Here is a 27996-nt window from a genome sequence, read left to right as displayed (position 1 = left end):
TTACAAGGCACTGTAACATTATCTTCCACTGAAAAGGCAACCATGAGGGCACGTCATTCCAGATTGTCACATATATTCATGAGAGTCATGATAGCGTTTCCTCACTTCCTGTTTTTTCCCCCTCAGTTCCTGTTTTATTGAGTCCTTAGTCATTTATTGTTTGTAGTGGGGGTTGAGGTGTGGTGGGAGTATTGTATTGTTGTGGTTTTTTTTATTGTGTTACATTGTATTTGTAAGAAAGGTGCTATACAAATAAAGTCTGATTGATTGATTGATAGAGGCACTCTATAGGGCCCTTCATCCTGATTTACCCATGACTAAGACAGCGATTGCAGAACTTTTCTCCTTTGTGCGGGCACCTCAGAGGGAATTTTACCATGTTTGCTCACTAGTCTGTCAGTGGTCTGAGAGCTGATTAAAGTTTTAGTCTTTCAATATGAGAAAACAGTTTGGCTGCAACTCTCTAGCCGTCCTACAGGGGGCAGCACGTCCCCCGCACAGCTCCAAACAGGGAAACGTCTCACTGCTCAGGAAGAAGAAGATTCACCACAAAACCGAAACAACATCTTGAGGGATTAAGGAGTGTTTGTGAAGGTCGGTGAGGCTCTTTTTAACCAGTTTTGGGCAACTTTGAAAATTCTTTCTTCATATATGTTGTACAGGCAGACGTCAGTTCTAGACACAACCAAAGCTTAAAACCAGCAACAACAACAACAACATATACCCCGACCTGAAGCTCACCAGCTAGCTATATTTCTATTTTGAGAAAAGTTTGCTTCAGCATAAACTAGCTTGGGTGAAGCTGTGTTTTTTTCCTCAAAACGGAAAGTGACTCACACATTTTAATTTAGTTCTCAGTGTTGTCGTGGAGCTGGAGTTAATGTCGTTAACGTCAATAGCGTGTCAAAGTGACTTCCTGACGGGAGCTAATGTGTGAGGAAAATATGACCGAGGAGGGATTTTGGCAACAGCACACACTTTCATGAGTGGTGACATTGTTCTTCATTTATACATGTTTTAACAGGTAATAAAAGCTTCCTCGGCAGGTTCAAGGTAACACTAGTTAAGTTTAATGAGGTCTTGCTGTGGTTGCCATGGCTAAACTATATCTAGAACATGTGTCTCTATGGCAACAGGCAATATAATACTATCAGCTGTCTTGTGATCAAATACGTTGATATGGAAAGTCGAGATTGGTCAGAGTGGAAAGAGACAGATGATCCTAAGATGACACATATCTATATTTATTGCCCATGACCTGGAAATATTTTTATTCATAGAATTTGCAGGAAAAGTTCAAGTGTCCTGACTGCGGTAATGGAATGGTGATTTCCATTGGAAGAAATTAGAATAGGGGCAAGCATTTGGAAAGTCCTCCAAAAATATAACATACCCAAGTCTACAATTGCTGACCACAAGCTGGGGAAGTTTGAGTGTGGTCCCCATCTAAATAGGGCTGTCACCCAAGAGGACGAGGAAGCCCTGATGACATATATTGTCTGGATGGCAGATCACGGATTTCCTCTAACCAGAACTATTATCAAGTGCCTTTCCTTGGAAATCATCAAGGAGAGCAGCCGGAAGATTATGATGAGTCTTAAGAGGGGCCCAAGTGATAACTGGTGGGCCCGCTTTAAAGCCCGCCACCAAGAGCTGACCACCTGGACACCAGACCCCCTTAATCAGGCCAGGGTCTTTACTGCCACACCTGAGGCAGTAGAGAAGTTTTTCAGCCTTTATGAAAACATCCTTGAGAGTCAGAGTCTCTGTGACAAGCCTCACCTGATTTGTAAATGTGATGAAACTTGAAACTGGGTTTAGAGATAAGCCTAAGTCAAAGGAGAAGGTGATGTGCCAGAAAGGAAAGAGGCATGTCTACTGTCAGCAGACAATCACCAGGAAGCTCATTACTGTGCACTTGGCCGTCAGTGCAGCTGGTGCAAATGTCTCCCTTCATTATTTATCCCCACTGCCTTCCCAGTGTGGTGTATGCCTGGGATGGTCCAAAAAACAGTCTCTGATACTCTTCATGAAACGGCTGGACCATTTTATTAAAAATGTCCCTGAAAAATTCCCCTTGGTTCAAATAATGGACCAGCAGGAAACTCACTGTGGCCACCATGTAATTGATACCTGCATCCCCCACACACTACTCACATGCTTCAGCCACTAGACATCAGCACATTCAACCCCCTGAAGGCTGTGTTCAGCACCCTGGCCAGTCGCATGGGCCTGGTGAGAGGAGACATGGTGGTAGGGAAGAAGGACTTCTCCTCAGTGCTCAAGCACGCATACAAGAGAGCTGTCACAGGCCTGTCAAGAGAGGCAGTGAACATGACACAGGTTAGGTTCTTTATTTTGTTTCCTATAATTTATTATTCCTATTAATTGTGAAGATTACTAGTTTTTAATATGAGCAATCTCTATCTAGATTGTAAAGCTCGTACTCAGTGCAGCTGCTGTGCCCACATCCTCTTCCTACACTGGTGCTCGAACCTCCCCTACTGCACCAGCTGCTCTTCCTTCCCCTGCTATACCCACCTCCTCCACCTCAGTGTCCTCGTCATCTATCACATCCGCAAACACACCCATCAGCTCCTTATCACCTGCCAGTCCAGAGCAAACAAATGCAACAAGTCCAATGTGCAATAGGAGCAACTAAAACTACCTCATTCCACCCTCACTTACCAACATCCTTGTTACACCCACATTTGGTCAGAAAGTGGGAGGAGTAAACCGTCGGGTGCTGCTACAAGCCGGGGTCATCACTAGTGACTAGTATGTCACACATCTGGACGGGCTTGAAGCAGAGGAGAAGGTCAGGCAAGAAAAGGCACCTCTACAATGAACAATGGCAGTCACTGTGCCATCTGCAGAAACATCAGACCGTCAGGGTCACATCCAGAGACTGTTGAGCGGATGATGATGTCCCTGATTGAGTGGTTGTGTCATAAATGATATATACATACGATGGCAGCAAGACGGACAAAAAGACTGTTGACTAATGCACTGCAGGATCAATTAGTATTTAGTATTCATTAGTCAAGTAAAATTTATTTATAGAGCATATTTAAAAACAACAGTTGACCAAAGAGCTTTACAGAAAAATGTAAAATACAATTAAATAATTAAAACTAAACAAAATAAGTATACAAGTAAATTGTAATGCACAAAGTTAACAATTTTATCATAACATAAAAAATAAAATAAAAAAACTAGGGGATTCAAAAGCGATTCTATAAAGGTGGGTCTTAAACTGGCATTTAAAAGTGGTGATAGATGGGCAAGATCTGACAGTGAAGAGCAAACTGTCACAGTCTGGGAGCAGTGATGGAAAAAGCTTGGTCACCTTTTGATTTTGACGGAGAACGTTGAACAAAGAGAAGTAACTGATCAGAGGATCTGAGGGTTTCTGGATGTAGAATATGGACCGAGGAGATCAGAGATGGAGGCTGGTGCCAAACCATTCAGAGCTTTAAAAAACAAATAAAAGAATCTTTCACTGTAACCAGTGGAGGGAGGCCAGTACAGGGCTGTTGTGGTCTCTTCTTTTGGTGCCAGTGAGGAGTCTCGCTGCTGCATTTTGAACCACTTGCAGACGAGACGGAGGACTGACTGACTCCAACATAAAGGGAGTTTCCAGTGGTATTGCTGTTCATAACTGATCACTTTCTTGGTTGTGACAATAAAGGGAAAAACTCAGCATAGATTCACACAGTTTAAGCGTCTGTGTCGATTAATCTGAGTAAAATATATACTGTGAAGGATTTTTTAAAATTTTGTTTTATTTATTTATTTGACAGGGACAATACTCATTAATGAGCAGAAAATAAAGAGCTGTAAAGGAGCCAAAGTTAACCAAGAAGGATAATTTTTATCTGTTGTCTCTGGACAGATGTTGAAGAGGCAACTTAAAATTAGAATAAAATGACATCTAGTAAAAGTCATGGTACACATCATAATTACTACAATATTTCTATGACAGATTTATCCAACTATTTGTAATAGATGGTTTGTGTAAATATGTATTTGTAATGAAGGATTCTGTGCGTTCGTCTACAAGGACACATGCTCAGGAGACACTACATATCATTGAGGATAGGTATATGACATTGTGTGTGTTTTCTCTTGCAGAATGCCTTTCCGTTTCTGCCCCCAATGTGGGACAAAGTTGCAGCCTGATTTTAAATTTTGTCCGTCATGTGGCGAGAAGATTCCTTGTCTTGTTGATGTACCCGGACCTGCAGGCACCATTTCATCTCTAAGTCTCTCTCCGCTCCAAAGTGATGAAGCAACAACATCAGTAGTTAAAACAAGCCTATTTTCAAGCACAAGTTTGGAGCCTATAGAAAGTAAGGGTTATTATTTATGTGGATACTATTCACTCTGGTTATCCATTGACATTTTTTGTGTTTTTATCATGTGTTTGATTTATAAAATGTGTAATCTTTCCTCTACAGCCCATACATGTATGACCTCAGGTACAGTTTCTCCTCGTCCTGCACTTCGAAAGACCCGCAACTCCCTCCGTCTGGACAGGGGAGTTAAATTCAACATCAAAGATGACTCTCCATCTGTGACGTCTTTCACTAACCCTGTCAGAGATGACAGGATTGAAGGTAATTTAAATGATTTGGAAGCAGGTTCTCTGCTTTATTATTCTGAAGAAAAGATTCACCTTAAACTTTGAGATGTGAGAGGACAAAGTACAGAGACATGCAGTCACATGATGCAACACTTTCTGGGCAGAATAATACATGCTGATGAATAAAAGTGTCAATGAATCAACGGTTTGCTTTGCTATTTTATTATTTTTATCAGCAGATAACGGCGTTAGAGTCCAGGTATCTCCACAGAAGCAGCACACAGTTACTTTCAAACTCGATGCAGAGGTGGAGCCAACGTTGGAGTCTTCTCCTGCAGCAAAAAGCCCTCGATCTGGTAAGCTGAAACAAAAAACACACAAAATCTGTTTTATACATTCCTCATCGAAAACGTAGCGTCTCTAGACTCTTTGCTGTCATGATGTTTTCTCTCTTCCATATCAATTGTGGCTGGATCTGTATGTAGTCAGGGGAAAAGCAAAACTCTCCCAGCAAGAAGGAAAAAGAAAGAGACTGAATGATAAAATAAGTGGAAAACAAGAGGCTTCAACAGTAGACGGCTCTCTTGTGGCTGTCGCTTCCCCTGTTTCCTCACCAATCGCCAGGTCTCCTTTAAAAGGTGAACGAAAACTTTTAAATCCATCAACAACTGGCATATTTATCCAATAATAGGATAAATTCACCAGTGAAGTTTCTACCTTTGATTAAAATGCTTATGAGACATCTTTACAAAACAGAGTTAACTTTTCTTGGTTTTGAAGTTCATTTACATTTATACAACATTCCCGAATCTGTGAGATTTAGTTGCTTATCGCTGCTATGATTCTTTCCTATATGTCTTATTGCATCACATGTTGGGGGCAGGCTGGAGGAACAGCCATAAGACCTCTTGAGTCCTTATACAAACAAACTCAAAAGACTCTGGACAAAAAGCCAATGCATTTCCATCACTGTAGGCTACTGGAGAAATACAATTAACTGAGCTTTGAGAATTTTAGATTATTCTCAAATTTGTGCCTAGTTTATAAAATTTTAAATGGTTTGGCCCCTCCTCCACTATGTGACTTTGTGTACACTCACTCAGTAAGTTCTATTAGATCCTCCAGAATATCCTCTATACAAGATTGTACCATTTCGTCGCACTGCATTTGGACAGTCAGCTTTCTCTGTGAAAGCCACAACTCAGTGGAACGTCCTACCCGATGATATGAAGAACTGTAGTTCAATCAATACATTCAAGGCCAAATTAAAAAATCTACTAAAGACCAATCAGCTGTGTGACCACTGAGTCTAAACTCCATCTATGGTCTTCTCATTAGCGCAGGTAGTCTTGCTTTTAATTTGACAAGTTTACATTATTAATTTCTAATTGACATTGTGGGTGTATGTGCTGTGCTGTTGTGTGTAGCTTTGTATTTTGTGTTCTGTGTGTTTTTTGCTTTGTACTGTTTGTTGTGTGCTGTTGTATGTTTTGATCGTGGGGGACTGCGAATGTAAATTAGCTTTGAGCTAACTCCGGTGCAGTGCGTCTTTTATGTTAAAAACTGTACACTGTCCCAATAGATAAATACAATCAATCAATCAAACCCGTTTGCATGACTTACATGCATTTATTTTACTCAGTGGGACATCAGGGCATAATTTGAAACCATAAGAGACATACTTGATAACTTGTGAGTGTGTAATTCTACCTTTTCTTTGTATCGTATTTGGTTGGTCATGTTTTTATGAATGTACTTTCGCAGGAAAAAGCAAAGCCAAGAAGGCAAAATATGCGTCTGCTGTGGAGCCGCTACAGGAAGGTGAGGAGGTGACGGACACAACGGGCAAGAAGTGGAAACTGGTGAAACTGCTCAGTCAGAACACAACAGAGCTCATCTACGAAGGTGAGATTTCAGGGGGAATAAGAAAGTACAATAAAAGTAAAATTAAGTTAGATCGTGTATTAGTGATAATCACTTAGCCATCACATTAACTGTTAAACAGTAAGCAGATACAAGAATGTCATAAGAAACAAGACAGATTACAACAAACCACGAATAAGGAAATGTACAGGTAGAAATTAAATACAAAATATCAATGTTTGGATTACATGTACATGTATATTTTAGGAGAAAGGATAATAAATGTTTATGTAGTGATTGTACAGTAAATATGTTTTCACGTTTCATGAAAAAACCGATCATTTTGTTATGTTAAAATGATGTAATATAACTTTTCTGGTTAGAAAACAATCTATAGTTTTAGTGGTGCCTTGAATCAAACTGTGTTTTTGTATCCAGTATTTGGACTGAATAATGTTTAAATGTATATAACTGTCTGTTGTTTGGTGAAATAATAGTATAAAAGAGCCTCAGCATCACAATTTAATACTTTCTTGTCTTTTTTTCAGTTTTGCAAATAGCGTCAAGGTCCAATTCCAAGGAATCAGATCACATCCTCAAACTGGTAAATGCAGCCTCAACACCGTTTTCTTAGTATTTCATTAAATTAAAATGATGATTTTTAAGTCTTGTCCTGTTACTGAGGTGGGCTATATCTGATTATGACATGAATAATTGTTGCACTTTTTTCACAATTATGTTTATTCCATCATGAGAAGAGAAACTAGTCAGAAAAACACCTTTTTTTCTCTAGTGTGTGTTCAATGTAAATTATGTGATTGCAATGAACATGAGATGAAACATTAAACACAGACTGCGTAGAGGGATTGATTTCAAGCAGTAGTGCAAAATAAATCCTCGATAGTTGCACAAGTAGTATCACTCTAAAAGAAACTGTCTCCAGAAGAAATCTTCTATTCAGAAGTTAACTTGTGTTGCTTCCTTATTTGTTCTCTAATTCCTGTAACCATTGCTTCTTCAATTCTTCAGTTTCCCTGTGTGGGATCGATAACGTTTGCCGTCTCTCTTCTTCCTCTCAGGGAGCTAAAGATGGAAGAATCTTCAATGAGCAGAACTTCCTGCAGAGAGCTGCTAAGCCTGCATCTGGTGAGGATTTAGTGTGTTTTCTTTCGGGTTTAGCGGCGCCAAATCAACCATTACTGAATGTTTCTGTTGCACAAGGAAGGCGGCAAGAGAAGGAAACTTTGTTAAAACAAAGGAAGCCGCAGTATTTGTATCAGTCAATTGTAAGACTTTTTCCGTGTTTCTTTGCCTACAACAGGCTGATTGAAAGTCAAAGTCTTCATAAAGACGCCCAAACAGAAACAAAACCACTAACGACTACAGTCTGATGGAGCCAGTAGGCAGTACGAAGGCTTCTGGCAGTTTCTCATGATCTAGTTACACAATATCAAGTCTTGGTCTTTCATTTCATAATCAATTCAGAGGAAAGCAGAAGTAGACAAATGCTTGTTCAAGTGGAGCCAGTTTTTGGGACAAATAAGATCTTAAACCCTCTTTAGATGCAGATCTCATTAGTGGAGCATGTAACCTCACACATGTGCCACAGCTGTTTATTTAGTTTGGTGTTGGTAGCATCAAAGACTTTTGTTTCCTCTCCTTTCCACACTTGCTCGTACAGGTTCAACCTGGAACATAGTTAGATAGTTGATGTCTGAATGCACCTGATAATCCTCCCGTTATAACAATCATGCCGTCTCTCTCTAGTGGACAAGTGGATCAAACAAAACAAGATGGATTTCCTCGGGATTCCTTCCTGTGTCGGCTTCGGTCTTCATGCAGAGTCTTACAGGTGTGAAATAAACAGTTTATTTGTCAAGATTTGTTACACATTATACTATATAAAAATATTTAACATGAACCTTTTGCTGTTTGTTGTGCCTTTTTGTAGGTTTCTGATCTTCCCCAGCATGGGCCAGTCTCTCCAGTCTGTGATGGAGGAAGAAGACGAGCTTCTGTCTGAGAAAGTTGTTCTTCAGCTCGCCTGCAGAATAGTGAGTGTCTTCACATCACCTGTGAACTTGTAGGATTGATTTTCAAAAATACGTCATCTATACAGCACTTTACATACATACATGCACTCAATGCCTCTTCAAAATGACGTTACAGCCTTTTATGACATTTTTCCCTTCCTTGCAGTTAGATGTGCTGCAGTACATCCATTCAAACGAGTATGTTCATGCTGATATTAGTGCAGAAAACATCTACATCAAACCAGGACAACAGTCACAGGTGAGAAATATTATGAGTATAAACTGACTGACTTTGTTCATGATTGATTCTTATTTTATGCTGAACACTTGTGTGTGTGTGTGTGTGTGGTTAGGTTTACCTTGTAGGATACTGCCATGCCTTCAGATATTGTCCAGGAGGCCAACATGTAGAGTACCGTGAAGCCAGCAGAACGGCGCACGAGGGAACCGTGGAGTTCATCAGCCTGGACGCCCATAAGGGAGCAGGTGAGTCTGTTCTGCGCTTCACTGATGCCTCAGACGCACAGAAACTAAAACACTCCCATAATGACTCCGTTTCACCATATAAAAGACTATAAACAAACTGCCAGATTTAGTTTCTTCTCTGTAGGAGGGACACCTGCTCTCCTCCCACACTCCATCTGTCTGCAGGGCCGTCATGCACACACCGTACAGACTTCATAGCAAAATGACTTTCTCTTGTTTATAAGTGTGTTAATTTATCAGCTTTTTCTGAATACAGTATGCCGGTGTGATAAGCTGTTTTACAACATTTGAATTTAACAAAAAAGGCGTCTGATGTTTGACCTGCTGTGCTGATGTATCATCTCTGTCTGTTTGTTCTCATTTCAGCTCCGTCTCGACGCAGCGACCTGCAGTCTCTGGGTTACTGCATGCTGCGTTGGCACACAGGGACGTTGCCGTGGACCGTCCTCACTCAGCCGGACCAGGTAGCCACCCAGAAACAGAGGTGAGATCCGGTTTTAAATGTCAACACGTCTTTGACATTTTTGAGACACCATAAAAATACTGACATTTTAATATATCAAACATCTACCAACATGGCTGCATAACATTCACCTTTATGGTTAAATTAATTGTACAATATGCAAAAAAGTAACTTAGAAAAACTCTATTTTTAGGTACATGGAGGATGTTCCTGCACTGTTGAGTCAGTGCTTTGGGAAGAAGAAAGTTTCCAGTAAGTAAATTCGTGATAAAAACACAAGTGAGAGATTACAGGCCAGTTTCTAATATATCTTTGTGTGTGTCTGATGGTGCAGGTGCTTTTCAAACTTACCTGACTGCAGTGATGGCTCTGCAGTACTCTGAGCAGCCCGACTACTCGGTGTTGAAGGGCGGGCTCAGTGCAGCGTTACAGCAGCTGGGGGGGTCGCTGGATCAGCCGCTCAGCTTTTAAATGAGGACACATCACCATGCAACATGTGTACACACATACACCTGACAATCCTCGGTCCACTGCAGATTCAGTTTTTGTTTTGTTTTTTTTTGGAGGGTGAATGTACTCTGTAGAATGAAATGTATGATATTTTTAATATCCTATATGTTAGACTGTGAAAAGGAGTCTATACAATTTACCGTTAAAGTTTTCAGGCAGTGACACATGATGTTCTGTTTTAAGTGTCTCTCATTTTTAATATGACACTCTTTAGATTTTATATTTTCGCCTTTTCATCTCCTGTTTACAGCCACTGCAGCTCCTCTTATACACTGAATGCTGATTTTTAGGATACCGATTCTGATTAGAGCAGCACAGGACTGAACTTAAATAAATGTTTGAGACTTTTATACGTCTGCTATGATTCCTGGTAGAGCTCCAATCAACTCCAGTCGATTAGTTGTTTGACAGAAAATTAATCAGCAACTTTTGACAATTGAATAATTGTTTTAGACATTTTTTCAAGCAAATATGCCAAAATATTTACTGGTTTCAGCTTCTTAAAAGTGATGATTTATTGCTTCTCTTTTCATTCATAAGACATTTAAGGACGTCACCTTTGACTCCCTGAAGTTTTAACTATTTTCTGACATTAGACAAAGCGATAAATCAACAAAATAATCGATTAATGTTGGAAATTTAACCCATTCTGTGACGCTAACATCTAAATGAGCTGTCTACTTTATTTTCACAGTAATTGAACAAAAACAAGAACATTGGAAGATGAACTGTTTTTTTTTTTTAACTTGTTTTATCATGGTGTGTTTTAACTGTGATGTTTTTTTGCACTGAAAGCAGGTTGATGTTGAGTTCGATATGTGCAGGTGACACTTGTCAGGTTCGAGGGTTTTGATTGGGTCGTTGTTTTAAACATTCATAGTGTTGTAAGTCTCTCAGATAAATTGTGCTGCATTTTTAATGGGAAAAGGATGTAAGTTCTCAAATTTTGATGCACAGATTTTGGATGATATGGAGACTTTGTTAGTTAAAATGTGTCATAGCGTTCTTACACAGTTTGTCTTGTTTTAGATATTTTTAACTGGTTGATTGTCATTTTTACACATTGCTCCACAATATGTAGCCGTTGTTCATTTTCCTGAATTAAACGGCTATTTTCTTTTTAAAAAATGATACATTAGTGTCCTTTGACATCTTGAGTATTATAATAAAATTAAACTATTACTACTGGTTTTGAGCTCTTGGTGATGTCATGTTTTCAGCTTATTTATGCTGATTCATTCAAGAACAGACACAAAAAAAACATTAATTTTAAAGAAACCTTTATAAAGTTTTAACATTTCTGAACATAAACATTTTAACATTTCAAGACATATACAATTCTTTATATGAAACAGTAAATATCTCTTATTGTGCACACTCTTAAAGTAATTCAGAAAATAAACACTGTTATCTTTGCCTGATCTCTTCTGTCATGGCATTCGCTCATTTGAAACCTTACATCTTTTGTCACTTGAGGCACTTTCTGAATGAAGAGGCTTTTGTAGATCAATGTAAAGCATGATGCTGAAAGACTATAGCGCCCCCGTGAGGCGGCTTTTGTACACAGCTACAGACCCGATGGCTTCCTTGGACCGGAGCCTAGCTTACACACTTTTTATACAAACATGCTGGCAGTGTGAGGCAGCTACACATGCAGGTTTAAATATAGTTTACACTGCAAACTGTTTGTATGTTTGTATAAAAAAAAAAGTTTTGAAGAGAGACTTATTTAAAGAAACTCCTATACTTCAAGTGTTGATACCCATTTCTACTCTAAGTCATGATCATAGGTTCAGCCTGGGTCCTGGTGTTGTTTTGAAGGTTAAATGTAACTTCTGCACATGTGAATTTTTTGAATACAACCTCCTGATTTTCAGGGTGCATTCCTGGTTTGGAAATGACATCACGTCCACAGCACTGTAGCTCACGTCAATGAAAATCTTCAGACAAACATCACATGCTCATGAAAGTCTTTCCTCTGACACAAACAGTGAAAGAGCTCCGGGGCTGTACACCGATTTAACACTGCGAATCATAACCTCAAACGTCTACAAATACTGATAGTTTTGAAAACCTCGTCTTTTGGCTTTGTCTTCTTGCTTTCACCTCGATGAATGATTGTATGCCTCTATGAAAACCTGTTAAATTACTGAAGAAAATGCACTGTTAGAACGCCAAAAACAAGGCCGCTTTTAGCTGTTCCTGAAATGTTTACATTTAGGACACTGGATTTTCACATGACAGGAACAGTTAGTGAATGTGTAAACTAAGTGGTATCCCACTTTAACCCAGGCAACATGATGGTGTGTGTGTGTGTGTGTGTGTGTGTGTGTGTGTGTGTGTGTGAAATATTGAGGACTCTGGAGGGATGTGTGTGTGTGAGAGGGGGGATTTTCAGTCATGACTGAGGTGCAGAAACCCCGAGGTTTATCGTTCTTGGTCAGAACTAGGCAAATTATGTGCACAAACTCAGCAGTAATGGAAGAGCTTGTTTGTCTGAGCAGTAAGTGGAACATCCTCGAGGTGTCCAATCCCGCAGTAAGTGAGAGATGGCATGAGCGGATCAGACAGGGAGGAAATGGTTTAGCTATGGTTCCACCGTGTCATTAGAAGACAGTAGTGGCCAAATGCGTGGGAGTGGAGGGACGCTCCTCCTGATTATGTGATGTGTCCTCTCCTGAAAGATTAAAATAAAGAAAAGGACAAATTAATAAATCTGCAGTCGTGTTGTCACATGATTGACAACAGCTCCGTTCACTGACCAACTCCTCTCACCATCTTGTTCATCTCCCTTTTCCTCGCCGTGCTCCTCCTCCTCCTGCTCCTCCTGCTCCTCCTCCTCCTCTTCCTCCTCTTCCTCCTCCTCGGGCATTTCCACCTGACCCAAATCCTGAATATCCTCCACACTCGACTCCTGTTCAAAATAATGATTTTAAAAGCGTGACTTTTTTTTTTTTTTCAAACTTCCTTTTGGTTAACACGAAAACAAACAGACACACATAACTATCTTTAAAGGCTGAACTGATGCTCTGATTACCTGTGATTCAGAGAAACGATCTTCATCGGAGTTCCTAAATCCTTCTGGGGCTTCCATGAGGATCTCTAGACCGTCCGCCTCCTCTTCGTCACTAAGGAGAGAGACAAAAAGCAGACTGATGTAATAAATGTTGGATCAAATATACACAACTTAGTTAACCCCAAAACCATCAAGTTCTCTCTTTTTTTTACCCCTGAAGTCGTTTTAAGTTTGAGTGAAATATTTAAACATGTTTAAATATTTTTATGGCCATATTCTGCATTTCTTGTCATCATTTTATACCCGTTTCCTCAAAACTCAGCCTTACACTTTTGGTATCTTTGGAAACTTTGAGATCTCCTCTAAAAACTACTGGACCATCATTAATATGGTCGATTTACAACAAAATGGGAAAAAGAAAAGAGTTTATTATTATTTGTCATGTAAGCTCAGAGAGCAGCAATAATGACTATTCAGAGTTCACCAACGAGACATATTTATGTCCACTTCCCGACAACCACGACACTGACCTTCCTCCACAGTAGAAGTTCTCTACATCCTTTTCTTCCACGTCTACTTTCTCTTCCTCCTCTTTGCTTTGGTCCTCTTCATTCTGTCCGACCTCTTCTTCCTTTTCTCCTTCGTCTTCCTCTTGTTGCTCATCTTCCTTTTCCTCCTCATCTTCATCGAGGTCAGAGCAGTTGAGAAAGTCGAAACTTTCAAGCGCCGTCTCGACTTCCTGAGTGAAACTAGAAGAAGTAGGAAAGGGAACCTGTGGAGAAAATAAATATAGATGTTTATATTGTATATAACCGTAAACGTGTTAAATGAACACGTTCAAAAATACCAAATACAGATGTGAGAGCTCACCATCGGCGGCTCCTCTGGTTGTTTTAACTCCTGGACGGACTCGTGCGGCTGTCTGTGAGCCTCAGTGGTTTTGTCCTCTGTTTCTGCTTCAGCCTGTTCTGTCAAGTCCTCGGATGGATCATCCTTTACCTCGTCTGCTGAAATACACACTTGTTGGCCGCCACATTCAGGCACGTCTGTTCTCTCCACCAACAACACAGGAGGTTCAGAAGAAACGTCAGGGCACGAGCAGCTCAGGTCCGCTGAAGTTTCAGAAAGGTCAGCTGATTGGACAGATGCTCTGTCCGTCACATGACAGTCTGGGCTGCTCTCGCCGGTGTGGCTGTGAGAGCAGGAAGTCTGCAGATGGCCGTTGGGCACAGCGTCGATCTGAGAGAAAGCCTCGTTGGCTTCCGTCTCGTCCTCTTCTTGGTTGGATGAGAGCGACGGCGTCGACGTGCTGGACTTGTGCGGCGTGAACGACAGCTGAGTGGTGAGAGTGGTTTGCAGCATGTTGGAGGCCGACAGCCTCTGAGCGTGGTGAGCCAGGGCCGGACTGGAGGAGTCATCGGAGGATTCAGAGGAGTTGGACCAGACGGTCCCGTTCTCAAGCTCTCCCTGCCGCTTCAGCAGAGACTAGAGAGGAAACAAGACGCAGCGAGGCGAGAGACAGACCAGAAAGAGACAAAATATCACTTTTATGTCTACATACGGTCACACATGATTACTGGCTTTAAGAAATGTCAAATTTCACCCAGAAGAACAAGATATGCACATGATAAACACCAAAAGGATTGAAAAAAGAAGTCAAATTGATTAACACAGTGGTTCTCAAACTGTGGTGCAGGCCCTGTCAGGGGTCGCAGCAGCATTGAAGTGGGGTGCACATGACCAGGGCTAAAAATGTCGGGTGGAACTAAAGTCAAATGAATCTGTTCCGTGTGGGACCGATAACAAACAAGAAAGCTTTTAAGTTAAGATTCAGGTCAGCAAGATTATTCAGACAGCAAAATGAAATTTAAAGTATAACGGACACATTGTTGGCGTCTGTCCAAACTAAAAGTTAAGATGTGACAAAGTCTCTGTTTCACAGTGAAAGCTGCAGTAAAGCCACATGTCTTTGATGTCTTGGGTTAAAATGTATTTATTGTTATATTAATTTAAAGTCATATTTATAGCTTGTGAAAATGTAACTTGCATCATGGTAATTTTGTTTCTAATTTTTCCAACATTGTTTATGGTTTATAAACATTAAACTGGTTTCCAGGGGGACATTTGTTTATTTTCCAGTTTGAGAACCACTGGATTAATCAATCCAGTCTGTCTATTGACAGTAACCTAATACTTTGCACACTTGAGATGAACATCAGTAAATATTATTTACATTTCACACTAAATGATCAATTATTGTCATCATTTAAAGCTTTTTATACAATAAATGGTTTTCTCAATTAACTGAAAAAAATATGCTGATAATCATTAATCGACCCAAGAATCACTCAATTCATGGATGAAGGTAATGATCATTAGTAGGTGTTATAAATCTTACAAATCACCACACACACTATCTGCCCCTGGGATGAAAATGTAAAAACAAAATGCCTCCGACTGCCTTTTTTCAAATTTCAATTAAAGATGAAGATCAGGATTTTTCTATTGGGATCCTGGAATGATTGGAAAGTTAGAACTGAAGCGATTTGTCAATTAATTGTTTAGTCAACTAACAGAAAATCAATTGGCAAATTTTTTCATTATCAATTTCTCAAGCAAAAATGCCAAACATCATCACAGCTTTTCTTTGTTGTGTATGATTGTAAATTGAAGAGCTTTGAACATTTTGAAGACGACATCCTAGAATTGTTTTTTTTTAATTTTATTTTAATTAATTTTATTGACTAAATGATGAATCAAAACACTAATCTGTCATGAAAACAGTCATTAGTTGCTGCTGCAATTGGAAATTAACTGGAATGATTCATCTCAGAAACTTAAACTTACAATGTTGATTCCTTTTGACTGATACATTATTTCACTTTGTTTGTTGACTATAAACTACGCTACAGCTACGTCCCACACACCGACTGTACACAGGTGGATCGGGCTGATGCACGGCTGAATTCACAACGTAAGGAAGCCGTCCCGAACGTCACGACATCGTGGAACGCCTCCATCAGCGAGCGGCTGTTTCTGGCCCCGCCATGAGGCATGCTCTTCGGGGAGGTGAGGAAGAGGAGGGACAAATTGGAACGCTACTCAACCACTATTAAACAGCTACAAGGACCACAGCTCCGCTCATACATGCTGCCGCTGTCACACATCCCACTACTACTGTCATTCATTTCAGGGCTCCTCGCACTAGGGAAGCCACTCCCACAACCACATGACCTAACACACAGTTCTCGGAGAAAATCCTCACACACGTCAGTGCTACCGCTACACACTAAGCAGTTGGGGAGCAGCTGAAATAGAACAAGCCAATGAAATGAAAGTAATAGTAGCCATCAGTAAGACAGATACACAGTGTAAATGTAGGAATAATAAAGTGTAAGACTGAGTCACAAGGCTGTTACAGACTCTTATGAACAGAGCAGGTGTGATGAAGTTAGTAGAAAATACTGAGATTGTCTTGTTGACTCACATAGAAGACCTGCTCCCGCATTGAGGGTGTGTCAGGAGGGCTCTGATTGGACAGCAGCCGTTTGGAAACTGTACTGGTGGACGATGTCTGGTCGTCCTTATCAAACGGACTGAAGAGGAAGCAAATACAACGAGATAAAGAGTGAGAAACAGAGAAAAAGACACCTGAATGAACACATTGTAATAAAAGGAATCATCACTCCGAGAGATGTAGGTGAAGTACCTCCAGGTGACCTCCAAGTTCAGCTTCACCGTCCCGAGGTCGTTAATATCCACGGCGAGCGTCTGGGGAAGTGGGCAGAACAGGTCGAGCATCTCGCAGGAGACGCTGCCCACCACCACGTGATTGGCCAGGCTCTTCAGCTCCGTCACCTTGACAACCAAAACAGAAAAAGCTCAGATGAGATGAGGGGAAGCAGAGTTTTTCAACAAAGACGACATTCATTTTTACGAGTGTGTAAACTGGAAGTTAAAAGAGCGGTAGGTAACGTAAAAACACATCAATGAGCGACACTATTGCACTGGGCAACACTTTCCTTCATCATCATGAACATGGGCGCTGTGGTTTATTTTGAATCAGACCCACAAACACCGTCCTGCTGTTAAAACTCACAAGTGCAACAAACGTGGATTAATCCGCCGCTGAAAAGAGTCCCAAACAAATGCACTATTTTCTCCTGTTTGAGTAATGTTTGCTAAAAACTACAATCACCAATCAATTTAGAAAAATAATAAGTCTTTAAAAAAATGAAACTATATATTTGTGACCTGTTTTTAAAGATTTACATCTTCAGTAGGAACAAATGTGTTTAAGTCTGAGCGCCACAGACAGGATTTGAAAGCCAGAAAGTATTGAGAGACGGACTAGTATGCTCTTGGTTTCGGTGTTTTCATGAGATGAGCTAAAAAAAAAAACAAAAACAAAAAATGCAGCTTATTCTTTAAAAGCTGATTTTATTACCTTGATTGACAGCAGTTCTGTGACGAGAGGCAGGAAGATGTACTCTTCGCTGTCCCACATCTGCTTGTTGCTGACTTCCACGCGGCCTCGTAGCCTCCAGCGTTGCCGCCCATAGCGCATCAGGACCTGACAGGGCCAAAAAAACAGCTTGATTTGACAGAGCAGACGCAGAGATTTGGGCGTAATCGGCGTCTATGCGCTTGTATTTGTGTTTCTTACCTCATACTGGTCACCAGCACACAGCCGTGCAAAGCCAGCGAGGCCTGAAACATCAGAAATAGGCAAGAAAAATGAGAACTAGCCTGACAAACGGAATAGGAAATCACATGAGTGTAGAAAGTGACTCACCCTTCATCTTGACGTGAAATTCTCCCATCTGGCTTTCTAATTCACTCTCAAGTGAGCACATGTGCTGCAGAGACAGAAAGAGGAAACAGTCTGATTTGCTGCAACAAGAGATACAGAAGAGGATCACTAGCAAAAAAAAACAAAATACAGAGAGCCACACCCACCACACATGCTGACACCATCAGTACCAACACACTGACCTCTGTACATTCCCTGTAGCCCTTGTTGGCTTCACTCAGGCTCTCTCTGGCCTCTTTGCTGCCAGTGGCGGAGTTAAAAGCTGCCACCATCTTACTTGCTCCATCACGCAGCCGCCGCTGTATACAGTAAGCATCGTACAGCTCCTCAACCTATAAAAGCAAAATATTACAGAGGTTTCAACAAAGAGTGTTGTGTTAAAATTCTTAACAGAAGAAAGAATGAATGTTATCATGAATTCACTTTTATTTAGCGCTTTTGTTATTTTATGAGAAAGCTTTCAAATCATCTTCATTTTCATGCAGTAATTAAAGCAGCATTAGTTGATTTTTCACATCTTTTAAAGAGAAGATTATGGTAAATATATGAACAAACTGTCGCCTGTTTACACAACCAGCAGACATAAAGAACATTAGCGTTATTTGGAGTCGTGTTTCTGCCACCTGACGAGGTTTACTGCAATATTTACTCTTCTTTTAGCCCCATTTTGTTCTCAGTCAACTCCAGAGTGAGACATCTGTTTGCTCTTTAATTGCCAAACTATGTTCACCGGCTAGTTGCCAATTTAGTCTTTCTGTATGAGAGTGAATCAAAACAGTAGTTTGTGGGACTTAATATCAAAACAATGAACTGAAAGATGCTAAAAAGCGCCATAGAGCTGAGGGGAACTGCAGTCGGGTGATAAATCTCTGTGAGTTTGTCACCTCTTTCACATTACACACGGAACTTTGATTCATTGATCCATTAAAATATTTATAAATGACCCTTTAAATAATAAAACTATATATTGGTCTGTTAATTAATTCCTTATATACTGTACATACACACCTTGCTGAGGTGGAATTCCAAGCGACGCATAAACCTCTCAATGGCTTTCACTTGCTAAAAAAAAGACAACAATTATTAAACGTGACAAACTAATACAGAATATCTTTATATGGTTTCAAAGCACTCACATCAATCAACAGCAAGTGTGAATGAAACTCACCTTATCCTGCTCATACAAAGAGCCCTGCAAAGAAAACAAGAAGAAAAGAACATTAAGCATCACAAAGCGTCACATTAACATCCTGACTGAGGACTGGAGACGACCGCAGCCAGCCTGGTACTGGAGGAAAAGTCAATACTGGTGTGACTGGTTTGACTACATGAGTTCTCACCAAACGACCGTTCCTCTTGTTTTCTCTGATCTGCTGACCCAGACTGTCCAGCTCCAGCTGGTGGACCTGCAGGTACGACCTGACGACAAAAACCCACCACTGTTACTTCTCCACGTTAAGACTCAAAAAGCTGCATATTCAGTGTTATTCCACCTGGCAGCCATCAGCTTTAATCTATGAGCCTGAAAAGTGTTTACTCACTGTAAGCCTCTACGTAAGGCGGCGTACACTTCATCCAGCCGCTCAGGCTGGGGGGTTTTAGCGGGTGGCAGTTTGGTGGAGCCTGTGAACATCCTGCTTCCTTACAAGGCACGTTTCTCTTGGATCAAACAGTGCTGAGGCAGCGAGAGAGAGAGAGAGAGATAGGCATGGGATCATTTCTGATAAGGCCTCCGTGATTACCACAATTAAAGTACACTCAAAATGGGCATCAAGGAAACTGGCAGGACAGAGAAAAACAGACAGAGTGCTGCTCACCTGCTGAGTGGAGAGATACTGTCACTACTGTAGCATGCTTGGAGACTTGAATGTAGCGCTGTGGCTTTAACAAACCGAAGGACATGTCCTGTAACTATGCAGAAAGGAGACATTAGAGGCGAAAACCACCCTTTTCAGCTCATACCTCACTGTACCTGACAGGGATATTTCTCCTACTCTGCGATTATAAAGGATTCTGATAATTACAGAGAGTGTCTGGACAGAAAATGCATGCAGGGTGGGGGGGGGTGAAGACGATAGAAACCACTCTTTCACTTCCTCGGTCTGGCCACATTGTTTTGTTGCACGTCTGAGATGGTGAGCAACATGCTAGCAGCAACCACAGTGGCCACCATTGACAACAGTAGGGAGCACAGTCTGCTTTTTGCTTCTCTTCCCCTTCCTTCCCTAACTCCCCCCCCCCTCACACCCCACCCCTCCACATCCACATCCAACACCAGAGTACAGGAAGTCTCATGGCTGACGCTACACAGGAAATTCTACACAGAAGTTTGGCTCAAGAATATAAAACTATCCCTGCGATGTGTGCGAGTGTGTAAAAACTGACCCATTTCTGCTCCAAGTGAAGCCAGATTAGCGCGATGTCTCATTCAGGGGGAAACTATATGAAGGAGAGAGAGGGTCGTGTCTGAGCTAAGCCAGTCACAAAAGAGATTATAGTCTTAAACCAAACAAATCTGTCAACCAAGAGCCAAACCCATATTAACACATAGGATCTGTGAATGAGCCAAACGCAGAGCAACTGGTGGCATCTGCTCTGCATTGTCTCAACCAGGAGAGAAATTAGCCTGATTATAACATATGTTCCACCTGATGGAAAACACACAGATTATAGTTTTATATGATGAAAGCCTGCTGATATGAGAATAATCTGTATACACCCTGCTGTCTTTCCACGTTCTCCTGCCACACAGTGGGCCTTAGGGGGGGGGGCACTCTGGGGCAGGGGTCCAGTTAAACCGCTAATCTTAGCTGCAAACTGGGAGGATTAACTGGAGTTGTTCGAACATGGCAAAGAAAAAGGTGCCATACCAGAGAGCCTTTTCGGATAAAACACCCCAACACCAGCCACTTTTTTTGAATTTTTTTTTTTTTTTTTTTACCAAACATGACCAAAGAACATGGACATGAACTCTGAAACTGCAGAGTCATCATGAGGATACACACATACACTCCCACACACCCATAAATAGCCGTACCTGAAGCCCACACACAGGCTCGGCTCGGCTGTAGTAATGTTGATAATCGTTGAGTGCCACTCGCTCGGTTTCCTCTCTGTCAGATGTGCTTTTACCCCTTTCCTTACATTAGAGATCATTAGCCGAATTAATCCTCTCCGCTGAGCGAGGCGAACAAAGAGGACACTGTTTTCAATCACCTCACAAGACTGGAGTTTTGTTTAAAAAAAGCCTTTTCATGCACTCGCTGCTCACTGCTTGCACCAGCACATAAAGGCTTGTTCGGGCAGCAGTTTAGGCCAATAAACTATTGATCATTTATAGAATCATTGTCTATATTAATTGTACAAGGCTGTAGCTAAAGATTATGTCCATTACAATCTGTTAGTGATTATTTTTTGATTAATAGATTCACTGTTTATTCTATAAATTGCCACAAAAAAAAGGAAAATTTCCTCAAGTCCAAGATGAGACAGTCTAAAACCCAAAGATGTTCAGTTTTCAGCAGAAAATCTGCACATTAATGAAGTTGTTAACTGTGAAACTTTTGGCTTTTTTGCTTTATAAATGATCTAAACGATTAATTAATTATCAAAATAGTTTGCAATCAATTTTCTGATGACCCAGTTGTTTGAGTGACTGATTGTTTCAGCGTTAAAGCTGTATAATGACAGAAATCAGGTGGATATTATAAGTTACCAGATCTTAAAATGAGGTTTAGTCTGATCAACAGCCACAAAGAAAGCCATATTTATGAAGTTGTAATTAGCAGAAGATTGATCACAATTATTGGAAGAGATTAATTTCCTGTTGATCGACTCATCCACTAATCTACTAATCGTTTCAGCACTAAAATAAATGTTTTTCTTTCCTGTATTAGAATATTAACTGAAAGAGCATTAGTGCAGATATAAACAAAGTATGAAGCAAACACCTCATTAGACACGACTTCATCCATACTTTGTGTGTGTGAGGAGGAAGAGGAGGTGGATGAGGGGCAGTGATGGAAAGTAACTTAGTACATTTACTCAAGCACTGTATTTAAGTTCAATTTTGAGGTACTTGTACTTTACTTGAGTACTTTCATTTTATGCTCCTTAATACTCTTCTCCACTATATTTATTTGACAGCTTTAGTTACTTTTCAGATAAAGATTTGACAGAACGGATAATATAACAAGCTTTTAAAATATAACAAATTGTTAAAGATGAAACCAGTGGTTTCCAACCTTTTTGGCTTTTGACGTCTCATTTCAGATGTCTATGAGTTGTTAACAGCTCCAACAAATAGTGATTTTTCCCTCTAAACTTCTCACATGGTTTCATTTTAACAAATGTTCAAATGATCCAATATTTCACCAAAAATCAAAGATTACAGAAAAAGTCCAACAGCTGAAAACAAATTTGTGTATCAGAACTTTGTTTTTTCTTCTTTCTTCTCCCATTAATCATCTCACGAACCCTCAGATTTATCTGGTGACCCTCTAGAGGGGCCCGACCCCTAGGTTGGGAACCCCTAGACTAAACTAGCTAAGTGTATATAAAGTAGTTGAAACTAGCTCCACCTCCAGCAGCTACAACAGTAACATGCTGCTTACACACTGATGCTTCAGTATTAATAATCTAATGATGTCATATATAATAATATATTAGTCAGAGGGACAAATGAGTACTTTTCCTTTAATGCATCAACTACATGTTGCTGCTAATACTTACATACTTTTACTTAAGTAGGATTTTTCATGCAGGACTTTACTGGTAACGGAGTATTTTTTGCTGTACTGGTACTTGAAGTAAAGGATCTGAGTACTTCTTCCACCACTGATGAGGGGTAATGGAGTTACAATAAAATACCTCCAGATTACTGGATTAGCCTGACCGGCGGCAGCAGGCCACTGAGTCGGATAAACAGGCTCACACATCACGGCCCTGCTCTTTACTGCAGCTAACGGCGGAGGAGGAGGAGGATGGAGCCCGGACAGCAAAGTCGGGAGACGGTGTCGTGCCACATTTTGTATTCCGCACATATCCCACCCCAGCCCCCGGAGCTCATCACAGGCCACAAAAAAGTCCACTCCCAGGACCCCCTCCCCTCCGCTCTTCTCCTAAAAAAGCGTCGGTACACCAACTCAATCAACAAACACACACTAAAAACACAATCACAACGAGCTGGCGGATATAATTCCGACAACATCACGGGAAAGCAACTTCACGTCGGACGGACTCGTGTAGAGAAACATTTAACAGGATTCTTGTTGTGACCTTGGCGATCAAAGCTGAGCCCCCCTACCTCTGTTTTACAGTCCGACAGCCCGGAGAGTGTGGCCGGGGTCCCATCTCCACCGCGATGCTCCTCACAGTTAGCAGAGGTTTACAGTTATTCTGGGCGCTGTCCTTCTCCTTGATTTCGCAGTTTTTTGTGTCCACAGTCAAGCTCCGGGCAGCCGCTAACAACGACTTCCGGTTGACAGTTTTCATTATAAAAGCCTCCCCGTGTGTGTGACAGAACGTAGTTTGGAAAAGCACAAATACAGAAATATGACTGAAATGTTAAGTATGTCAGAGGAAATGGTCGAAAAAATGTATCATAGGGTCTGGAAAACTTAGGGGATTAATCTAGTGGAGCATATAGACCGGAAACTGGAATGGACCGAGAACTGAGCCCTGGGGAACACCACACATTGGGGCTGATGATAACAAGTCCTTCCGGGATTTCACACCGTGGTTTTGTGATTATTGCGGCCAAAAATGCTTGATTTTGCTCAAAAAAATGCTCAAAAATTTGCAATGTTTTTTGTGCTCTTTTTGTGGTAAAATTGAGGGAATTGGGAAAACTGCAAGTTTAGGAAAATAATGCCATTTAAAAAAAAAACAAAAAAAAACTACCAATCAAGTGTTAAATGTAATCACTTCCTTTGATAACAGAAAAAACTATATTTCAGTGCTAATTTTTAAATTTATTTCCTGAACATGAGAACCATGGGCTCAAAGTTATATAAAAAAGAAAACACTGTACTTGAGTTCTATTTATAAGCCTTTATTAAATAAACTCACCTCAACATTAGCACCAAATAAAATGTCAATAATGCCATTAAAATAAATCCATCAACATAAAAATATAGTTTCAATACCTGTGGTGATGTTAGTTACCATGACATAAAATGCAACAGTTGGACCAAATCACAAGCGGTCTGTTAATTCGGCCATTTCATGCTGAAAAGTGTTAGTAATTTAACAACGTTACAAGCTCTCATAAATATTGCAGAGATTTTTTGAATTTGCGTTAATTACTGTGATCACAAAATTGCAAAATATACAGACACTCAAGTCAAGTCAGTTTTTATTTATATAGCCCAATATCAAAAGCAAATTTGCCTCAGTCTGTACAGCATACAAAATCCTCTATCCTTAAACCCTGCTCCTTTTCGGTCATGGAATGTGTACAAGGAAATTGTATTTTGTTCATGAATTGCATCTTTTCTGGAACTGTGCATTGACATGAGCAGAACAAATAGATGAAATGAAATGAAAAAAACAGTAGACTGATAAATTGCAACATGGAGAAGCAGAATGACAATGATAAAGAAAATAACAACTAGTAAGGCAAATATCATATAATATTAACTAAGTAATAAGTGTACGTTCAAGTGTTTACAGTAAAGTTTGAAAGTGTTTGGAGTGAAGACTTTGGAGTAGAGAAAGTGTCCAGCTGGTTCCAGGTGCCACTAAGCATTGGTTGAACCTGGACCACAAAACTTCCTCTGACCACAAAGATCTGAAGACAACAGGTTACACATGCAATTGGGCCTGCTGAGTCGATCAAGAAGAACCATCAAGTATAGTGCTAGATGATACTAATTGAAAACAAAATATCGTGCAACAACAGCAAACAACCATCAAAAAAGTCTGGGTAAATGATTGCAACACATTGTAACAAGTGAAGACATTGGATATAGATAGTTTAGGAATGATCTGTCTTGCATTAGTTTGCTCTGATGGCCCATTACAAAACTGACATAATTTCATAATTTACATTCAGTTCCTCTATCTGTAGCTACACCAGATTGCACCATGACTTTGTCATAGCTGTAAATCTAGGAACAACAATGTAGTGTATTTGCATAGATTTTGTGATATCAACACGACTGATAAAAAAATTGTTGTTCATGTCTATTTTCTTAAGCCCTTTCCCCACATTTAACTAATATATTCTGGCAATATTCCAAGGAAACATCAAGAGGGAAAAAGGAGCCATTAATCAGGTGAAAAGGACAGCGTGCTAATTTGTGGACTCTATTTTTTGCACATTCTCTAGAAATCCACATCTTTGGTAGAATAAATGCAGCCACGATATCCATACATACCGTTTCAGTGACAGGTGACATTTTCTGTTGGGAATATACTCTATAACATCTTGCACTGACTATGCTGTATGTTGCTTCATCTTGCTGGGACAGACTCAGCAAAGCTAGTATGCATTACCAACCTACACTATCTTGTATGGTTGAAGGTTCTGCACAAAATTACAGTTTGCACCACTTTGGTATAAAATTATCCCATAATGTTTTAACATTAAAGATTCCCTCCAGACATATTTTAAGATGTATATAAAATACTCTTCTTTGAATAGTAATAATGTCTGATATGGTTTTTCCATAAAAAAAGTTAAATTATCTTGTAAAAATCCTTAAAATTACATCTACTACATTCTTTCCCTTCTTTTGTGGCATGGTGTTGTATCCTTTTGGGACTACTGACTAATTACTCTCTCTTTTTTTATAGCTTTGTATTGCATTAGGTTGATTTCTTGTCTTGCATGGGACTAGCATCTGTTTTTGTCACAGTGCATTGACTGGGTATGTTATTTATAATCATTTATGGTGTTGTTGTAATGTTGTCGTCAGGGTTGATGGGATTAGGGTGTTGGGGGAAGTGTTATTGTCAATATATTTTTGTTTTGTCTGGTATTTGGTGTATGTGGGTTCGCCATGGAAATAATAAAATATACTATAAACTAAACTACAAATTCAAGAATCTATAAATATGTAAATATATTTCATTTCAGAAGTTTAACTGCTGGACACAAGATGTCTCCTGCTTCACTGTAAAGTCCATTCTCAGTGTTTGAGCACTGGAGGCTTCAAGTTTCCACATCACATGTGTGTAAGTTGCATACTGGACCTAACTAGCGCCAGATGGTTTTTTACACAGAACCATCTGAGATGTCTTCCTTGAAAACTATTTGGAAAAAGGCAGACACTGTCAAAAGAATATTTACAGCTCTGAAGTGTCAGACTTTACACGTACATTATTCTACACAGTGAAGCTCAAACACTGAACTGAAGGAACAAGAAGAAAAACATAATTTTGAGTGGAGGGGGATTTTAAAGTGGCTACTTTTATTTTGAAACATTGCCCATCCAACCGGAAACCATGTCTCCGCTAGTTGCTGTGGCAACAAGGATGTCCCTCAGTCTGTCACTGTTTTCTCCGTTGCTTCCTTTGCTGCGCTGGCGACGCCGCGGTATCCAACGGAAAAAAACAGGCATGATGTTTCCGAAAGGGAGGAAGGAGAAAAAGTATCGACGTCTCCTACAACAGTAGCAGTCACCCAAGGGTGCCCAGTACAACGTGTAGGTTACGTTTTAGTGGTTAAGTCTTATCAGGTGCAGCAGCCCCGGTTTGTCCAAGTTTGACCAAGCCGGGGAGGAAGAGGAGGAGGGGGGCGGCGGGATGGGAAGCATGTGGCGCTTTTCCTACAAATTTCCTACAAAACAGGACGTCGGTCGCAGCTGGCAAAAGTGAAAGTTCAGCTATTAATCTTCCAAATTAGTTTAGCTAGTTTAATAACTGTCTTCTGCCGTTAGAAACTAAACTGTGCGTTTAACGTTACAGCAGTGAAGGCAACGTTAACGGCTGGAAAGAAACGTTACTTCCGACGGTTGAATAAATGCAACGTTTTGTCCGGAGGTAACAACGTAGTGCGAGTAAAAAAATCTGCCGTTATCTCTATTTTCAGGACGTTAAAAAGCTTACTATCCATTTATGACGGACCGTTTCTTGCTGCGGTGATCGTTTACAGCTACTACAACTAGCTTAATTTAACTTCACAGCGATTTGTGACTAGGAGGTTCCCAAACCTCAGAAACCACCAGACTCAAACTTTCTGTTGCATCAGACTGAACAACAAACATGGAGCCTGTAGTGGTAGCTCTTGTTGAGAGACAAGTAAACTAAAAAGGAGACAATAGAGAGCAAACTGAAGTTATAAATTCACTTAAGTATTATTTGCATCCTCAAGTTAAGCTGTGTAGCACATCACACGTCGCATTTCTGTTGGCTTTCGCATTAAATGTACATGTTAAACACACAATAGTGAGTTTCCGTACAGGGATTATCCAATCCACAAAAGTACAGATACCATGCAAATATAATCGTAATTTAAATCTGCAATACTAGTGTGAAAAATGCTGTAAACTGGCCGACAGATTGTGTGGGAATTAGAAATAAGAAAGTCAGAAATATTTCCTTAATTTTAGTACTTTAAATCAGATTGCCTCTCTCCCCCTTCACATTTGAATATACTGCAACCATGTAATGTTTATTTAGTGATAAAGAACAGCACTGAAAGAATAGAAAACAGAGTTATGAAAAGTGTAACAGACTACCAGTTGAGGCCTTGTTAATTAGCTCCCACAAGCTCCCCTTCACATGACAAGAATTCATGTGACATGTCACATGCTAATAAGCTGCTCATTATTTTTGCATCATACTATTGCTTGTTGACATCAGCAGGGCTGCAAACTGATGATTATATTCTAGCCTATATCAAGTAGTCTGCTGCTTATTTTCTTGATTAGTTGATTAATCACTCTAAAATATCAGAATATTGTAAAAAAAAAAAAAAAAATCTCAAGTTGACATATTAAAAAGCTTGTTTTGATGCAGACCAACAGTCCAAAACCCAAAGATATTTATTTTACTGTCATTGAATACTTAAAAACCAGCAAAGATTCACATTTGAAAAGCTGGAACTAGTCTTTTTTTTGGCATTTTGCTTAAAAATGACTTAATATTTCATTATTAAATAGTCGTCAATTTTCTGTTAATTCTAGTTATTTGGTATTTGTAAATGAAATACAGTATATTACACTATCAACCAATGTGCATCAACAGCAGAACGATGATCCTGCTGTTAACTGAAAGAAATCC

The 27996-nt window shown here is 40.1% G+C and overlaps 2 protein-coding genes across 6 annotated transcripts; one reads left to right on the top strand and one right to left on the bottom strand.

The window, feature by feature from the left end:
• The first annotated feature begins 487 nt into the window (after positions 1-487).
• On the top strand, positions 488-11135 carry vrk3 (VRK serine/threonine kinase 3). 3 transcript variants are annotated; one of them, XM_042408200.1, is made up of 15 exons: positions 488-594; positions 4135-4352; positions 4461-4619; positions 4825-4941; positions 5071-5223; positions 6350-6490; positions 6997-7052; positions 7528-7594; positions 8216-8300; positions 8400-8502; positions 8648-8740; positions 8835-8967; positions 9334-9451; positions 9624-9682; positions 9765-11135. In XM_042408200.1, the coding sequence occupies exons 2-15, from the start codon at positions 4136-4138 to the stop codon at positions 9899-9901; spliced, it is 1638 nt and encodes a 545-aa protein (XP_042264134.1). In that variant the 5' UTR covers positions 488-594; position 4135; the 3' UTR covers positions 9902-11135. The 3 variants fall into 3 exon arrangements, with proteins under 3 accessions (XP_042264134.1, XP_042264127.1, XP_042264142.1); XM_042408193.1 differs by having other exon boundaries at positions 4822-4941; XM_042408208.1 differs by lacking the exon at positions 5071-5223 and having other exon boundaries at positions 4822-4941.
• A 68-nt stretch (positions 11136-11203) lies between these two features.
• Positions 11204-23236, bottom strand: LOC121895207 (rho family-interacting cell polarization regulator 1-like). Of its 3 annotated transcripts, XM_042408177.1 has the most exons (18): positions 23075-23236; positions 20155-20208; positions 19587-19680; positions 19311-19444; positions 19110-19188; positions 18938-18961; positions 18778-18831; positions 17952-18101; positions 17752-17815; positions 17623-17666; positions 17404-17529; positions 16666-16814; positions 16444-16552; positions 13827-14441; positions 13487-13728; positions 12978-13068; positions 12716-12854; positions 11204-12617 (listed from the first exon to the last, which is right to left on the bottom strand). In XM_042408177.1, the coding sequence occupies exons 4-18, from the start codon at positions 19400-19402 to the stop codon at positions 12547-12549; spliced, it is 2049 nt and encodes a 682-aa protein (XP_042264111.1). In that variant the 5' UTR covers positions 19403-19444; positions 19587-19680; positions 20155-20208; positions 23075-23236; the 3' UTR covers positions 11204-12546. The 3 variants fall into 3 exon arrangements, with proteins under 3 accessions (XP_042264111.1, XP_042264102.1, XP_042264118.1); XM_042408168.1 differs by lacking the exon at positions 20155-20208; XM_042408184.1 differs by lacking the exon at positions 20155-20208 and having other exon boundaries at positions 19587-19674.
• Positions 23237-27996: the final 4760 nt, after the last annotated feature.

This window comes from Thunnus maccoyii, chromosome 1 (assembly GCF_910596095.1).
Source record: "Thunnus maccoyii chromosome 1, fThuMac1.1, whole genome shotgun sequence".
Classification (NCBI taxonomy): domain Eukaryota; kingdom Metazoa; phylum Chordata; class Actinopteri; order Scombriformes; family Scombridae; genus Thunnus; species Thunnus maccoyii.
Note: the sequence above shows the minus strand (reverse complement) of the source record. Positions and strands in the feature narration are given on the sequence as shown.

Coding starts and splice junctions, on each gene's coding strand:
- vrk3 (XM_042408193.1), top strand. CDS start 4,136: ATGCCTTTCCGTTTCTGCCCCCAATGTGGGACAAAGTTGCAGCCTGAT. Junction 4,353..4,460: donor AAGTTTGGAGCCTATAGAAA/GTAAGGGTTATT, acceptor TTTCCTCTACAG/CCCATACATGTATGACCTCA. Junction 5,224..6,349: donor CGCCAGGTCTCCTTTAAAAG/GTGAACGAAAAC, acceptor GTACTTTCGCAG/GAAAAAGCAAAGCCAAGAAG.
- LOC121895207 (XM_042408177.1), bottom strand. CDS start 19,402: ATGTTCACAGGCTCCACCAAACTGCCACCCGCTAAAACCCCCCAGCCT. Junction 17,530..17,622: donor GTGCTGGTGACCAGTATGAG/GTAAGAAACACA, acceptor TGGCCCTGTCAG/GTCCTGATGCGCTATGGGCG. Junction 16,815..17,403: donor CAGAACTGCTGTCAATCAAG/GTAATAAAATCA, acceptor TTGGTTGTCAAG/GTGACGGAGCTGAAGAGCCT.